Source organism: Stomoxys calcitrans, chromosome 1 (assembly GCF_963082655.1).
Source record: "Stomoxys calcitrans chromosome 1, idStoCalc2.1, whole genome shotgun sequence".
Taxonomy (NCBI): domain Eukaryota; kingdom Metazoa; phylum Arthropoda; class Insecta; order Diptera; family Muscidae; genus Stomoxys; species Stomoxys calcitrans.
This window is the reverse complement of record NC_081552.1, coordinates 174,740,465-174,758,480: the sequence shown is the minus strand read 5'-3', so window position 1 is coordinate 174,758,480 and position 18,016 is coordinate 174,740,465. Positions and strand designations below refer to the sequence as shown.

General features: G+C 41.2%; 1 protein-coding gene across 13 annotated transcripts in view; it reads left to right on the top strand.

Annotated features, from left to right (window-relative positions):
* Window positions 1–18,016, top strand: part of LOC106082465 (supervillin) — a 927,162-nt gene that overhangs the window by 467,824 nt on the left and 441,322 nt on the right. For 10 of the 13 annotated variants that reach the window (XM_059360289.1, XM_059360288.1, XM_059360287.1 and 7 more), the window contains 2 exons: window positions 15,768–15,815; window positions 15,886–16,569. The exons of 1 other annotated variant lie outside the window; for it this stretch is intronic. In XM_059360289.1, the coding sequence (XP_059216272.1) occupies window positions 15,768–15,815; window positions 15,886–16,569 (732 nt within the window). The remainder of the gene's footprint in view (window positions 1–15,767; window positions 15,816–15,885; window positions 16,570–18,016) is intronic. 2 more of the 13 variants (XM_059360290.1, XM_059360286.1) reach the window with 2 other exon arrangements.

Genomic DNA, 18,016 nt, shown 5'->3' with positions numbered 1-18,016 from the left:
CGGGAAAAATTACTGTTATCTCTGGAAGAGGTGATCACAATTGGCCACAGTGATTTTGTGGCTTAACTCCTTGCAACTTCTTCTTTTGGGGCCACGGGAAATATAAGGTGTACGCCAACAGCCCAGTATCTATTCAAGGCCTCAAAGATAAAATTCTTAAGGCTATGGAGGATAGAGGGCAGCCAGTTTGTGAATTGGATATGGAAAATTTCATGAAAAGGATGTTTCCTGCAAGCGTTACCATTTGGCTGATGTTCTTTTTCATCTTTAATGGAATATCTCTCCTTTATTATGAAATAAACAACCGATCATTTATCTCAACAAATTGCGTTTTTGTTAGAATACAAGATAAAAACACCTCTTATTGCAAAACCCTATAGTAATTAACATTAAACCTATGGTCAGTCCTCTTGCAGAGACAAGGATATAGAAATATCGTTTTTCTCTCTGTTGTTATTGAAATAGCGCAGAGGTAAGCAAGACCACATTTGACCAAGAGCACCCTTCAAACAACAGCGAGAACATTTCCAGAATTTGATTCGAACTTGGGCACACGGAGCAGAAGCGTGAGCTATTGCCGTTGTCTCAGCGTTCGAAGCCATCAATACTACTTTCAACAGATAATCAAAATCATGTGTGATACGGAAGAAGTGTAATTTACCACAGACAGAATGTCTGTCATTACACAAAAATAAATGCATTGGAAAAAGTACAGCTAATAAGCATGGTTGTCGAGCTTAGTTAATGTGGTAATTGTATCATAGATGCGTTTTCGCAATTAAATACGATTCAAATACAACATACCAACGCACGACCCTTGAAGCCATCACACCTAATATGGTTGAAAAGTCTTCTAACCAAAGACGAAACGCGTCCCATAGTGGTTGGTGTGTGTTGCTATCGTTGGCTTTCCTTTTCCATTTGCATCTCCGATCATTGAGCTCCTCTCGAAAGAGAAACAAACAAAAGTTGTAAAATTTAATGGCAAATATAAAATTTTTTACACTGACAATACCTTTAATTCTTGATATATAGAACCTGTTATTCGGGATTTCAACTTGTGCTTATGTCTGTGTATATTCTTTTTATACCCACCACCATAGCATAGGAGGTATAATAATCTAGACATTCCGTTTGTACCACCTCGAAATATTGATCTGCGACCCCATAAGGTATATATATTCTGGATCCTCTCGACCTACTGATTCGATCTAGCCATGTCCGTCCGTCTGTCGAAATCGCTATAGGCGTAAAGCTACCCGCTTGATATTTTACACAGATACTTAGTATTGATGTAGGTCGTTGGGGATTGCAAATGGGCCCTATCGGTTCAGATTTCGATATAGCTCCCATATAAACTGATCTCCCGATTTGACTTCTTGAGCCGCTGGAAGCCGCAATTTTTGTTTGATTTGGCTAAAATTTTGCTATAGAGAACTTTTAACAACTGTGTCGAGTACGGTCCAAATTTATCGACAACCTGGTACAGCTCCCATATAAACCGATCTCCCGTTTTGCTTTTTGAGCCCCTGGATGCCACAATTTTCATCCGATTTGGCCTTAATTTTGCACACGGTGTTATCTTTTGACCTTCAACGACTGTGTGCGGTCTAAATCGGTCAGGAACATATTATAGCTTCATTATAAACCGGTCTTCCGATTTGACTTAATGAGCCCCTGGAAGCCACAATTTTCATCCAATTTGGCTTAAATTTTGCACATAGTGTTCTCTTATGACTTTTAACAACTGCGCCAAGTAAGGTCCAAACCGGTCTATAACCTGATATAGCTCCCATATAAACCGATCTCCCGATTTGACCTCTTGAGGGCCTGGAAGCCGCAATTTTTAACCGATTTGGCTTAAATTTTGCACATAGTGTTCTCTTATGACTTTTAAAAACTGCGCCAAGTAAGGTTTGACAGAAGTTTGGTACGTAGAATAAAATGATGCCCTTCAACTACATTTAGTTTGCGTAAATTTTTAGCAGAATCCATGGGGGTGGGTTCCTAAGATTCGGTCCTGCCGAACTTAGCATGCTTTTACTTGTTAATTTGAAAAAAAAAAATACCAAGTTAAATTCAATGTTGTAACATAATTTAAACTGAAATTTTTACCACTTATAAGCAGATAACACTTAGTAATTTGAACTCTCTCGTAGTTTATTTGGATTTATTTCGCACAACTTCATTATGGTTTTGTATTACGGCTTGCTGTATTCGTTAAGCTATAAATAAAACAAAAAAATACTTATGGGGGTTGTTGTTTTCCACATTTAAATATCATTTTTGGGATGGATATATCTTTATCGCGTAAATATTACCAAACAATGTATGCGGCTTAGAAATTTGTGTTGTATTTTCTTGTAGCTGGCAGCCATTTGTCTGTTCCTCTAATGAATTTTGTCATTGGACATACCACCATTTTGGTATCTAAGGAGAAGAAAAATTTCACTTTCCGAGTTTACCTTCCGCACTCGACCGAGCTGCTGAACATACTGACTGCTGTTTGCTCAGTCTCAAAATGAGAAAGCATGTTGTGTGTAAGAATGTGTCTGTACCAGTGACGAGCACACTATCCCAATTATGTGCAAGCCCATTGGTTTGCTTGTGATTATTTTCTTGTGTACGTAGACAGTAGTGTGCAATAGTGTAAGTATTTTTGCCCATCATTGGCCTATACGCTTAAAAACTCAACCCTTCTCTCTAGTAGGAAAGACACAGGAGAATAATTATTTGTCTAGTAAACGTATAATCGGCTTTCGAAGCACTTTTGCCAATTAAGAGTTTTTGGTTTTACAACAAAAGAAATGTCTTTTTACCATAAGCTAAGCTGCTAAAGGGTTTACAATAAACAAGGCTTACGTTTGATACGTTAAAGCGAAACTTCGTAATAAAAGTAGATTCTCTGCCGTAAAAAGGATTCAAGGGTGGAATCCCAAGATTGACCTATGTCTTGGCGATCAAAAATTCATATACCTTATAGGGTCTTAGACCGAAACTCGTGGTGCTAGAGAAAAGTTTCACTATTGTGATAGATGGTTTTAGGGCTACTGAAGGTTTGCCTTGTAAAATTTTTCCCCAAACCCTTATCAGCAAATATTTGTTTTCCCATAATAATGCATATCATAATCCTTTTTGTTGCAGCGAAAACCAAATGAGTTGGGATAATAAAGTTATTCGGCTTTTACAACAGTCAATAAAACTTTCGTTATATTAGCCTTCCATTAATCATTGAATGATGCATATGAAATAAGTGGAGGGGGAGCGTTGGTCGTATAAGTGGATGGAAGATTTGCCTGGGCAAAAAATCTTTTATTTTCACACCACAATCTTCATATGAAGAGCAGGCCACTTTGGCAAAACCAGCAGACAAAAACGAACTGAGCTCAATTGAATTGAATCACAAATTGGTAAAGTGCGTACTTGGTAATTGAACTATCGGCTCAACGTTGTTTTCGGTTCTCTGACTGGGGTTTTTCGATGATATTGTCATCACGAGATGAAAACCTTTTTTTTTGTTGTTTTTAGCAGGAAATTGAATTTGTATCAAAAGTGGTGTTGCCGCGATTTTGATTTACTTCAATTTCGTTTGAACAGAAACACAACAAGCAGTCTATCAAAACAATCGTATCCATTCCGCTCCATTCATCATGGCACACACAGCCAAGACAGACACAGGCCAAGAATTTTTGTGTTGATTGCTATGTTCAAATATTGACAGAATTTATTTTTCACTTTTTTTGGGTCTGTTTGAAAATTTCATTTTGTCTTTGTTTTTTACCCGCTTTTTTAGAGAGAGATGTTGATAAAGACGATTACCATCTTCATCATTGCCTTTCGTTTTTTTATACCCACCACCATAGGATAGGGGGTATATTCATTTAGTCATTTCGTTTGTGACACCTCGAAATATTGATCCGCAATCCCATAAAGTATATATTTTCAGTATCGTCTCGACGTTCTGAGTCCGTCCGTCTGTCTGTCGAAATCACGATAGCGTTAATAGAGGTATATTTTTCTTTCTTGTTTGTACCCACCACCATAGGAAAGGGGGTATAATCATTTAGTCATTCCTTTTGCAACACATTGAAGTACCCATTTCCGACCCTAAAAAGAGTATACATATATTTCTAATCGTCATAAAATTCTAAGACGATTTAACTATGCCCGTGTGTTTGTCCGTGTGTCCGTCAGTTGTAATCACGTTACAGTCTCGTATTTCTTTTATACGCAGGTTAAGTTCTTGAATAGGCCAAGTTGTGCTAGGGGCCCAGATATTCAAACCGAATATGGCCCATATCGGACCATATTTACATATAACTGTCATATAGACCGATATGCAGGTTTAGAGTCTTGAGCCCGTAACAGGCGCATTTATTATCTGAGCCTCTCGACATCCGCCTCAAATATGGTTCAGATCGGACCATATTTAGAGAGAGCTGTAATATAGACCGATCTGCCGTTTGAGGGTCTTAAGCCAATAAAAGCCGCTATTCTTATCCGATTTCGCTGACATTGTAAATAGTGAGTTGTTTGAAGCCTCCCGACATCCGACTCAATTATTGTACAGATTAGTCTTTATTCACATATAACTGCCATATAGACCGATTTACGGATTGAGGGTCTTGAGCCCATAAAAACTTTATTTATACACCAATTTCGCTGAAATTTGAAACAGTGACTTGTATTAAGCCCACCGTCATCACACCTAAGTATGGATCGGACAATATTTAGATATAGGTGCCATATAGACCGGTCTTCTAATTTTGAGTCTAAGTCCCACAAAAAGCGGATTTGTTGCCCGATTCCGCTGAATCTGTGACTTGTAAAGGGTGACTTTTTAAGAGCTATAGGAAAGTTTTTCAAGAAGAAAAAAAAAACAACACATAAAATTCAGAAAAATGCATGAAATCTTTATTTGAATCGATAGTACCGTCCATATAATTTAGTGTATGAAGATTATTTCATGCAAATGTTAACCGTGATTGCGCTTCAAATGGTCCATCCATCCGTTAGACCAATTTTTACATACTCTTTCCAACATTTCGGTCGGTATCTCACGAGGAAATGTTTCAATGCTGTCTTCCAATGTGTCAATTGAAGCGGGCTGGTCTGTGTAGACATAGCATTAAAAAAATAGTCTAATGGCGTTAAATCGCATGATTTAGGCGGCCAATTAACCGGTCTTGTACGTGAAACAAAATGTTCACCGAACTTGCCTCTCAATAAGTCCATTGTTACGCGTGCTGTGTGGCATGTGGGACCATCTTGTTGAAACCACATGTCATGCAAGTCAAACTCTTGCATTTTGGACAAAAAAAAATTGGATACCATATCACTTTATCACTTACCATTCACAGTTTCATTACGATTCGCATCATCTTTGAAGAAGTACGGTCCAATGATGGCATCAGCCCATAAACCACACCAAACTGTGACTTTTTCTGGATGTATTGGTAGCTCTTGCAATTGCTTATGGCAGAAGCGCGCAATGTACTTTCTTAGCAGAGCACGCATTTTGATAATAAAATTCGTTTGTAAATTATAGACCAAAGTGAAGATGTTTGACAGCGAAACAAAACACGAAACGTGCGTGAGCAGTTTAAGCCGGTGTTGTCATAAAGATAATGGTGATTTTTACCCTTAATAAAAATTCTCGAGACCTGCATCAAGTATGATCCAGACCAGCCCCCATTTGCACATTACTATGGATATATTGTAGTAGTGGAGTTGTTATAGAAGAGAATGGTTAATTTATCCATTATGGTAGGTATTCAAAGTTCGGCACGACCGAACTTGACACGTTATTACCTGTTGGTTACTTTATCACATAGTTATGTTTTCTTGAACTTGGAACTCGCATCGGCTATGTTCAATTTATACATTTTTTTTTTTGTAATGGCATATAATTAACAGAAATTAAAAAAAAAGAAAATACTTGTTGGAAAAAACCAAAAATTCATTTATCAAAAAATAAAATAAATTGTTGTTGGTTCTCTGTGTTTCTTCTTTTCGAAGCACTTTGTCTTAAATGCTAATAGATCCCCCTTTCATTTGAGATCATCATTATAATTAAATTAAATGGTTAACTTTTTGAGAGGCTGGGGGGCAATTCGTTAAAATATTCAGATCATTGATCTGGTTTCGGAAAAGAAATAATTCAACATTCATAGTGGAAATCTGCATAAACTTTAATTTTCTATTATATTGGATTTTTGTTTGAGGCGACAAAATGCTCTTTGGCGCAAAACGTATTGCAAGCATACATGAATTACTTATGGGTTTACAAAAATCGGATTAGGTTCTGCTTTTCAGCCGCTTAAGTAATCAACTTGGGTGTAATATTTGTCTAGCGAGAGTTGGCTTTGTTCTTAAACTTCCTGCTTAGTCAAAATCAGCATCAACTGCTCATGGCAAGTTATGTGACACCAAAGGCCTACTGACCTTTAACCCTTACGTTTTTTCTACTCAAGACCATGGAAAGTATTGTGGATACCATGATAAAGAGTAGGATATCCAGCGAACTGGTCAAATTCAAACAGAATGCCTATGTCAAGAGAAGGTCGGTGGAGACTGCCCTGTACGAGGTTGTGGATAAAATATTGGGTTGTCCAAAAAGTAATTGCGGATTTTTTAAAAGAAAGTAAATGCATTTTTAATAAAACTTAGAATGAACTTTAATCAAATATATAATTGCCATTTTGTTCGATAACCTTTTGCCATCTTCCTGGCAAATTTAGTATTCCACGCTCATAGAACTTCTGGCCTTTATCTGCAAAAAACTGGACCAAGTGCGATTTTATAGCCTCATCATTGCCGAAAGTTTTACCATTTAAGGAGTTCTGCAAAGATCGAAATAAATGGTAGTCTGATGGTGCAAGGTCAGGGCTATATGGTGGATGCATCAAAAGTTCCCAGACAAGCTCACTCAGTTTTTGGCGAGTGACCAAAGATGTGTGCGGTCTAGCGTTGTCCTGGTGGAATATGACACCTTTACGATTGACCAATTCTGGTCGCTTCTCCTTGATGGCTGTATTCAATTTGTCCAATTGTTGACAGTAAACATCCGAATTAATCGTTTGGTTCCTTGGAAGCAGCTCAAAATATACCATACCCTTCCAATCCCACCAAACAGACAGCATAACCTTCTTTTGGTGGATATCAGACTTTGAAGTGGTTTGAGCTGGTTCACCATGCTTGGACCATGATCGTTTTCGACTAACGTTGTTGTAAACAATCCATTTTTCATCTCCAGTTATGATTCGTTTTAAAAACGGATCGAATTCATTGCGTTTAAGGTGCATATCACAAGCGTTGATTCGGTTTGTTAAATGAATTTCTTTCAATACATGTGGTACCCATATTAAAATTGACGCCAAACAAACAAATGTAAACAAAATTTTGAGCATTTTTTTCTAAAGCAAGCTAAAAGTAACAGCTGATAACTGACAGAAGAAAGAATGCAATTACAGAGTCACAAGCCGTTGAAAAATTTTTTCAACGCCGACTATATTACTACTATATTACCGACAATTACTTTTTGGGCAACCCATATAGAAGAATCCCAATAGAAAAATCCTTCGATGCCAAGACGTACACAATGGCGGTATGCATTGACCTAGAGCTGGCAAACTATCGATATTCGCAACATTTGATATTTCAGACGGATTAAAGCCAAATTTTTTTAAGTCAGTTGGGAGAAATTATTGTACAAAATTTTAGCAAAATCTAATGAAAATTGCGCTACTCTTATGAATGACCACCATAAAAAGTAAGGATCCGAACCAGCTATGCAGAAGGGCCGAAAGGCTCTTGCAGATGGCATATGACTGGGCTAGACCCAGGGGTCTGAATATAAACCCAGAGACGACTGAAATCTGGCTGTTCACGAGGAAGACGACGATGGGCGCTCCACGCACCACGTTTCCTCAATAGAACAATTTCGATATCTGACAAGGTCAAACATACAAAACTGAATTGGAAGTGTCCTATCTAGAAACGTACTGAGAAGGCTCACAGATGTTGGGTACCATGTAGACGGGCCGTAGGCTCAAAATGGGGCCTGAAGCCGAGGATAATCCACTGGCGATACAGGAACGTGATTAGACCAATACTTACTTACACCCCAGTAGTTTTGTCGACTGCTATAAAGAAAGAGTGCAACGTATATAAAAAAGGTTAAAGGTTCAGTGAGCATGTAATCTTGACATAGGCGAACCGATGAGGACCACGCCCACTAGGGCACTGGAGACTGTTCTAGATATCCGGCCCATAGACATAGAGATTAAGTGGGAGGCAGCCTTTTCGACAATGAGACTTAACGCGATGGGAGAATGGATAGAGGATCGGTTTAATCGAGACGATAATAAACCTGGATGGAATAGAAGAGGTTTCCGATCGGATACCGACCTCAAGTGTCAGTGTCTCGCCCTAACACTTGAGGTCGAGTGCGAGACACTGGTGCCAGGGGCGCTTTTTTTTTGATAGACGTAACTCTGGTATTGCCAGCTGAGAGATAATTTTACCCAGATGGATCAAAGCTAGAAGACAGAGTGCGCATGGAGCCTACATTGGGAACCCAGGGACTGAGATCTGTTTTCGACTGCCTGTACGGTAAGATCACGAAAAGTCTTGGAGTGATACCACAGGTCCATTGTGATACCACAGGAACATGAGAAAGAAGATACCTTCTGCTTCCTTCGGGTTGAACCATCCACATAGCTTTAAAAAACGCAATAAATTGCGAATGTTCACATCCGCTAAATCAGACAAGTTCTCAAGGTAATGAGAACTTAAAGTGGAACTCCTTCTGACTGCCAGTGCGGGACACACACACAGAAGATGTTCTATAGTCTCTTCTTTTTCGACGTCCTCACAGCTTCGGCAGAAATCGTTACTGGCTACCTTCAGTCTGTCAGCATGTTTTCCGATCAGGCAGTGTCATGACGGACACAATGACTGAGGCTCTTGTTCTACTCAGTGACATCAAAGAAGAGTTAGGGAGAATGAAAACTGAAGGCCAGAGAAGTACAGTCAATGAACTTGGTAAACCCGAAGCCTTTTTTGTCGACACAGTCCGAGTTAAGGGGGTGAGCGACGAACGCCCATGTAACAATGTGGAAAAGCAATACAGTTGCTCGGATCGTGAAAAGACGAGGCTATTACTGAAAGGAAGTAAAAAGGAGGTCAGTTAAGCTTTCGGTATCATAACAGGGCACATAGGACTACGAGCTCACTTATGCAAAATCGGTGCGGCAAGTGATAGCATGTGTAGGGCATGCGGGGAAGATTATGAGACGTTGGAGCATTTCCTATCTCATTGGCCGGTGCGGATACCATACCAACTTAGGAGCGTGGTATGGAAAACAATTGTGATTTTGTACGTAGCACAATTCCTGACTTTGATTTTTTTTACGAGGTTACTATTTAGTATATAGAGGGCACAACACGCCGATTACTGGCTTAGGTGCATTTCCATAGTGGCATTGAGCGGATTAATATCTGCACCCTCTTTTCGACCAAACCTAACCTGAAAATTGGTGGCGCTCGTTTAGATTATGGCGGTTCCCAGTTTGATAAAAATTGCTAACTTTGCTTTTTGACTTTTGACTGACAAAGTATCAGTTCCTAGCCTTTCGAGCGTTTCATTAAAACAATAAACTTTGGTTTATCTGCATTAAGAGTCACATCCACTTTAACTGACTCTTCTTAGATTTTTCCAAAGGCTGGCATAGGCGAGAAGCAAGTGTCGTTTTGTGAATATTGTGTCAAGCCATTTCGTACACACAAATAATAAAACATTTGGAAAATTTTTCCGACATACAAATCCGTTTTATTCAAGAAGTGCTTTTTTATCGTAACTGTGTAAAATTTCCCTTCACAGTTGATCGTTAGTCGTGAATTTGCAACATTTTGATTTAAAAGTCACTTCGTTTATGATAAAACGTGTAGATCTTTTGTTGTGGTAAACAATTATTTTTAGTCAAAAATGTTTTGTTTACAGCAAAAGATGCTATGTTACACAAAAAGAGCTATTGCTTTGTGTCTTTTCCATTTGGCAGAGAGTGTGAGCGCACAAGCGTACAGAGGTGCACGTTCAAAGATTTAATTGTTGAAATGTTACTGAAATGAAATTGCTTGAACAACATATACATGGACATAGACAAAACAGCCATTGGAATACCTTTCGTTTCTAAAGGTGGCTAAACTTTCTTTCACTACCATCAATTTACTCATATCCACATGACTGCTGAAATTCCTTGATTCGGGGCTTTAGAGTTTGATATTATGATACACAATTAAATTTGAAGTCTTCGATCCAATTTCGAAAAACTTTATTATGGCTCTATAGAGTCCTTTTTGTCTTGCACAAAGATTTGAAATATCTCAATTTTTGTTTGCTTGGCGAGTATCTTTTTTCATGATGTGTTCATTTCTCTTTCGAAACAAACTTAATCATCGAAAATTTCTATGGAATGGAAATGAAAGCCATTGCAGTACAACAGCCAAACGGAGGTGTGGATATTTCCAGTTATGGTGATGGAAACGGTGAAGCAAACTCCCAAAAGAGTTCTCAGGACAATCTTTAACGGGCCCTTTATATAACTCTAACCGATACGATCCGAGATTACATTAGCGATGAAATTTTTAATTATACATTGATAGTAAGAATTTCTCCCCAAAGAGGTGTCGCATTGCGTCACGCCGTTCGGACTCGGCTAAAAAGAGGAGGTCCTATATTATTGAGCTTAAACTTGAATCGGACAGCATGAGAGAAATATTCCTGCTGTTCCTAAAAGGAATGTTCATTGGCAAATTTGCATTGCATTGATAGTAACATAAAAATACAAATTTCGTCCCAAGTATGTAGAGGGATCGCTGCACCACAAAACCTTCAAAAAACATTCAGACCGATTGGTATTATTGGCAAGTGCTACTCTCCTAAAGCTTTCTAGAAGTGTAATTAGACAAATAAGGCCATAAATATAACTGATATTGGCCCTTAAAATCCCAAACGATCCGCAACGCAAATTCGACATATGATTCGAGCGACTAAAGTGAAAACTTCTTGTCTTTTAGGATAAAAAAGTCTCAACAACACCCGAATTATGCGAAGAATTCGTTGTGCGTGAAAAGGTACTAAAGTAGTCGCGGGGATGCTATGGTACTCCACGCATGGAAAAGTACTGAAAAAAGTACCAAAGTACTGACTTTTCCATTCCTGGCGGCATTTGTCTGTTGCTGTAACGGTTTTTGTTCCGAGCTGCTCAACATACTGGCTGATCTTCATAAGGTAATGATCGCTCAGTCAAAAAACAAAAAATATGTGTACGAGATTGAGTTTCCTCTCACTCTTTCTCTCTCTCTCTCGCTTTAGTAGGAGAGTCACAAGAGTATAATTATTGGTCTGGTAAACGAATAATCGATTGCTACTATCAAAACACTTTTGCCATTAAAGTATTTTTGATTTTACAATGAAAGAAAGATGCCTTTACCGTAGGCGAAGTTGGTAAAGGGTTAAAAATAAACAAAGTTACGTACGTTCAATAATTCTACATTTTTGGTTAATTTATGGTTTATGTTGGAACGAATCGTTACACAGTTACAATAAAAATAAGACTTTGGTAATAACATGTTTTTGTTTGTCATAAATAAGTTCTAAACTTTTTATTTTTTTAATGTGTTTTTGAATAATATTGATGTAGAGTTGTCGCCACAGACACGTACTTTTAAATTTTTATGTCCTATCAGTACTTTTCTTTAACATACATTTCATTTGATTTGCATATTGTCATTATCGGTCTACATTATCGGTCCAAATGATGTTTTTTATATGCTACTTCCAAATAGCCTTCATTTGAGATCCACTTTGACATTGTAGGTATATTACATTAAGACCCCATGACGATAGCAATACAAAATAATACCCTTCACCACAGCAGTGAATACCCTTCACCACAGCATGCAATCCCATGGCAGCCGGTTGTACGTACCGGATTGACCCGATGGAATATTCATCGGCAAGGGCTGCCGCCTCAGTGTACGTGTTCGTCTTTTTTCGTCATGGGAGAGGCACATCCCGGAGTGCCTTCTCCGTATGCTTTTGGTCCGTGCCGGGATTGAAAAGAACCCCGGACCCTGGTTCTGTTCCGTTTGCCAGAACCGCCTTCATCATCGGTCAGTGTCGGTGAGGTGTAACAGGTGCTTGGAGTGGGTACATTTCCGTTCTTGCTCTGGCCTAACTTCGCTACGGGAGTATAGTCATACTGGCTATGTCGCTAGGTGCTGTGCGAACACAGCCAGCAGTGGGTCACAAGCGTCGCCGTCGTCGCCTTCGGCGTCCTCGTCGTCGGACTATGTGACCCCCCCGACCTCTCCCGTACGGCAATTTATGCAAAGACAGCACCCTAGCCCTACTATTGCCAGGCCAGTGTCGGGAAATGTATCGTTCCTGCAGTTAAACTGCAATGGACTGCGAGGCAAGATTGATGAGATTGTGGATTTTATGAGTCGGAAGAGCATATCGGTCGCAGCGATCCAGGAGACAAAGCTGACTAACACCTGCAGCTTGCACAGTTGTCACGGCTACAATGTGCTACGTAAGGATCGCTCAAGGAATGGAGGTGGGGGATTGGCCTTCGTTATACACCATTCCGTGCAGTATAGACCTATCTCGCCTGCGCTTGACGCTAGTGACCCATACATGGAATGTATGGGGGTAGCAGTCAAGTCTGGTACTGCCGAGATAGAGATATACAACGTGTATATACCGCCGGTTGGCAGCTGTGTCCCGATTAATGGCCAGGCCTACAGCCCCGACATAAGTGGGTTGCTATCTGGCCATAGTCGTCTGGTTCTGGGGGATTTCAATGCACATCACTCGTCATGGCATTCTCCCCTAGGCAACGACCAGCGTGGCATAGCTTTGGCAGAGCAGATAGATAGCTCCACGTTTTGCACGGTGAATGAGGATGCCCCCACTAGGATTACGAGGAGGTGCAGCAGCTCGCCAGACATCTCAATCGCATCCCCTGATCTCCTGAGTGACGTATCCTGGCAAGCCGTCATCTCTTTGGGGTCAGACCACCTCCCCATAATCCTCACCATCGACCGACCACCCGACTTCATAACCTCTGAGCGCCGAACGTTCATCAACTATAAGAAGGCCAATTGGACTGGCTTCAGAGAGTATACCAATCGCCGCTTCAATGAACTGCCACCCCCCTCTGATGTGCTTGTGGCCGAGAGGAAATTCCGAGACATCATCAACGCAGCAGCCGCTCGCTTTATACCAGCCGGTCGAATACCGCAAGTGCGACCCAATTTCCCGGCGCAAGCAGTGGTACTCGCAGACGAGCGTGATGGGATTCGTGCTATGGACCCCGCTAACCCCAGAATCAGCGAGCTGAATCTGGAAATAAACAGGGTAGTCAACGAACATAAGCGGAATTTGTGGCTGGAACACTTGGAGCAATGTAACTTAGGCACCGGTGCAGGCAAATTGTGGGCCACTGTTAAGTCTCTCTCGAACCCCGGTAGACGGGACGACAGGACCTCAGTCACTTTTGGCGAGTTAACCGTGACTGATCCGAAGAGATGCGCCAGGTTGTTCAACCGTCAATTTATCGTGCATCCCGAGAGAGACAGGGCAAGGAGGAGAGCCATTCGCCGTATTCGTGGTCTCCGAGCCGATGAACAGCCATCACAATTTACCGTGGGCGAAGTTACAAATGTCATCCGTGGCGCCAAATCTTCCAAGGCGTTGGGCCCCGACGGAATCTCTACATTGATGCTGAAGAATCTGGATTTACCTGGAGTTGAGTACCTTACCACTGTCCTTAACCTGTCATTGAACACTCTTATAGTTCCCGATGTCTGGAAAATGGGCAGAGTGATCCCGCTACTGAAGCCTGGTAAAGACCCGAGTTTGGGGGAGTCGTACAGACCGATCTCCCTTCTCTCACCAGTGGCTAAGACGCTTGAGGCATTACTCCTCCCGAGCCTCGTAGGAGAATTTCCATTCGCCGAGCATCAACACGGATTTCGGAGACTGCACAGCACAACAACAGCTTTGCATGCCATCACCACACACATTTGCCGTGGCTTCAATCAACCCAGGCCATGTGATAGGACGGTCCTCGTGGCATTGGACCTATCGAAGGCATTCGACACGGTCAGCCATGCCAAATTATTTGAGGACATCGCCAACACGTCCCTCCAGCCAGGCCTTAAACGTTGGGTCGCGAATTATCTGTGTGGCCGCCAGTCATTTGTGGAATTTAGGGATAAGAAGTCAAAACACCGTAGAGTGAAACAGGGAGTTCCCCAAGGCGGGGTGATATCTCCGGCTCTGTTTAACCTCTACCTTTCCTCCATCCCACCTCCTCCAGACGGCATAGAGATCGTATCATATGCGGACGACTGTACGATCTTGGCATCAGGCCCCCCACCCATTGATGACATCTGCGATAGGCTGAACGTCTACCTCAACGAGCTTGCCTCATATTTCGCTGCAAGAAATCTGAAGATATCCGCCACCAAATCTTCAGCCACACTGTTCACTACAAATACGCGTGAGGTGAATTCTGAGCTGACTGTGATGGTCGATGGAGAATTGATTCCGACCATCAAGTGTCCCAAAATACTTGGCGTCACATTTGACAGCTCCTACACCTTCTCCCCACATGCCACAGCAATCTGCAATAAAGTCAAAAGTAGAAACAAGGTCCTCAAGTCACTCGCCGGCAGCACTTGGGGTGCAGACAAAGAAACCTTGTTGACCACGTACAAAGCAATTGGCCGGTCTGTGGTAAGTTATGCAGCGCCAGTGTGGTCACGTCAGCTTTGTGACACGCAGTGGAATAATATTCAGATCTGTCAGAATGCCGCCCTCCGAACTGCGACGGGCTGCCTCCTTAGTTCTCATGTGGACCACCTCCACCAGGAGACAAAGATCCTACCAGTGCGAAGACATAACTACATGCTGTCTAAGCAATACCTTTTGGGCTGTTATCGCAGAAATCATCCAAATCATCATCTTGTGGATAGATACCCACCGCCCAGAAGCCTTAAGGTAGATCTACATGATCTAGAGCGTGAGGTCCAGCGCTACAAGAGAGAACCTCTAGATCAAGCGGCATATCAAGCGGGTCTGAACAACATTCATGCAGACACGGTAGCAGACGCGTTAACTGGCTACCGGGTGAATGTAGTCCTTGGAGTACGACCGCCACCCATTGCACCCGAAGAAATCGACCTCCCCCGGCAAACCAGAGTGATTCTGGCTCAATTACGTTCCGGCAGATGCAGCCGCCTCAATTCCCACAGAGCTAGGATTGATGCCGACGTGCAAGATGTATGTCCCGACTGTAACCAGGGACCGCACGATACACCTCACCTGTTTAACTGCCCGGCCAGACCCACTCGACTCAGACCCAGATCCCTGTGGACGCACCCCATCTTAGTCGCGGAGTTCCTGGGTCTTGACACTCAACAGAATCAAGCAGACGAAAGATAGTACACAATAAACTGCTACAACAACAACAACAACCACAGCAGTGTTGTAGGCTATTTTCCATACTTTTCAGTGTACATTTAAAATTTATACATCATATATCTCAACAGTTTCGCAATTCTTTGGGTTTGATTTATTTGCTAGTAGTTTAGAGAGTGTTTTTTTGATTGTACTAAATTTTCAAATAAATTGTACAAATATTAAATTTGTAGAAAAAATAATTTGCAATTGTTGATTTTTTTTATTTTTATAGTTGATCAACATTTGCCTTACAAACCTTTCTTTCATTGTTGCAATTTATGCAAATATTCCTCGAAAAATTGAAAAAAAAGAACAAAGTAAAAATCTAATTGACAAAACAATTTCTTTAGCTTCTTGTTCCTTTGCTACATCTGCTCTTAACCCTGCCCACTCTGCTTGCTTTGGCTTGCAATTAAGTAACCCTATGGACCATCAGCAACAGGATCAGAGTTGTCATCAGCAACAGCGTTACCCTACACTGAAAAATAATGTGGTGGTACCGACGATAACACCTAGCAAACAATACAGTTGCCAATACCACCCAAGCTATGTACCATGCAGCACTTGCTTCTATAACAGCAATGGCAGCAATCCGAGTGTTAGCTGTAATTATGCCACGCCCACAACCTCATCGGTACTTAAACAGCGTAAGCATACAGGAAATTGCTTATTGCCCAAATATCGCAAATATCCTCCGCTATCACCGCTTTTAATTACAACGGGCAAAGCACCAACTAACAACACCACCTTCACCACCCTCACCAACACCACCACATCACAAACACCCACATTACTCGTATCAAATGCAGGCGCCTCATTGCAGTTATGCGAAACGGCGAATCTGCAACAACAGCACTCGTCACCAGGAAAACACAGTCCTACCGCATGGGACTCTTGCAACATTGTCACCAGACATGACTGTTCATCGGGGTCCTCTTCGGTTACGCCCCTATCACCAAATAGTGGCGTCCAGTCATTGTCAGTGCAATTAGTGCGTACAACGAAAACCACACGTTTACGTGCCGCAGCACTGGGTGAGTTGTAGTCTTGCGTTGTTTTAAAACTAACCACCCAACAACATTTCTAAACATTTTGCCAAGGTGGCCGGCTAGACCAAGCGAAATGAAGTTGCGGTCTCAGCAACATTTAGAATTTTTTGGTTTGGACTCCCCCCTCCTCCAGCATTCACCCATTAATTTGTAACAGTGTAAACTGTTTGCAGGTTTTTAACAGTGTACATAAGTTCTAGTTTTTGGTTTGAGTGTAATTATTGTTTTTTTTTATTACTTAATCATTTTTGCTACTAATGATATTTGCTGATATTTCAGAATTTCCCCATACAATCAATATTAACCGACTGACACTGAGCCATTTTTGTGAGCAATTATCATTTTTTTTTTTTTTTGTTTTTGGGGGCTCCCCATAAAATCTTCCGCACACAAAGAAAGCTTAACTTTTTAACCAAAACATTAATGACTATTAATACTAAAAGTAACATAATTACTTAAATATCTGATTAATAACTGTCAATGGTTGTAGTAGAAATATTAAAAAACTGACGATAATAATAGAAATTTCTTTAACCCAAATTTGTTGGTATGGTAAATTTTAAAGGTTTTGCCTTAATTATAAATTTAAATGTGGGATATATATTATATATATATATATATAATATAAGTTGTTATCTGGTTATTTGTAATAAAGAAAATGAACCTACCTTTATTACCAGGAACAGTCAGATGAACTAGCTATTACCTTTGTATCGGAAAATGTAAGCGCAGCGATAGGAGACTGGGGAGTGTTGGATGACCACAGCTTCTCTGCCTTGGAGAAAATACTGCAGAATTGGTCCCTCGTCTAAACAGAAGAAAGGCGGATTGGGATGAATTTCGGCATTAATTCTGCACGTCCATCCCTACTAGACCAGAAAAGGAAGTGGCAACTGCGCAGGATATAGATGTAATGGTCAAGCGGATCACGAAGGCCCTGAATGACTCGCTTGTGTCAGTATGTCCTAGTGCCAAGCCACGAGGCAAAAATCGACCGCCATGATGGAGCCCAGGGCTGGTTGGTCTAAGTAAGGACTGCAGAAAATTCTTCAAGAGAGCGAAAGCCACAAGAGAACCAGACGATTGAGGCATCTATAAGGCTGAGCTAAGAAAATATAAGGGCGAGCTGAGAAAGGCTCAGAACAAATCCTGCGTGGAATTCGGCAGCTCCGTGGAGGATACATCTGAGGCCTCTAGGCTAAGGAAGATTCTGGCCACGAGACCTATTATGGTGGGGTATATTCAGATATCAGAAAGTGAGGAAATACTAGAACTACTCGTTTATACACATTTCCCGGAAAATTCTCCAACGCACAACGTGGCGCCAGAAGAGGTTGCCACTGATATGCATTCGTCGGAAGCCATTAGGGAAATTGTGTCTGAGCCGAAAATCCTTTGGACGATAAGAAGTTTCGACTCCTTCAAATCGTCA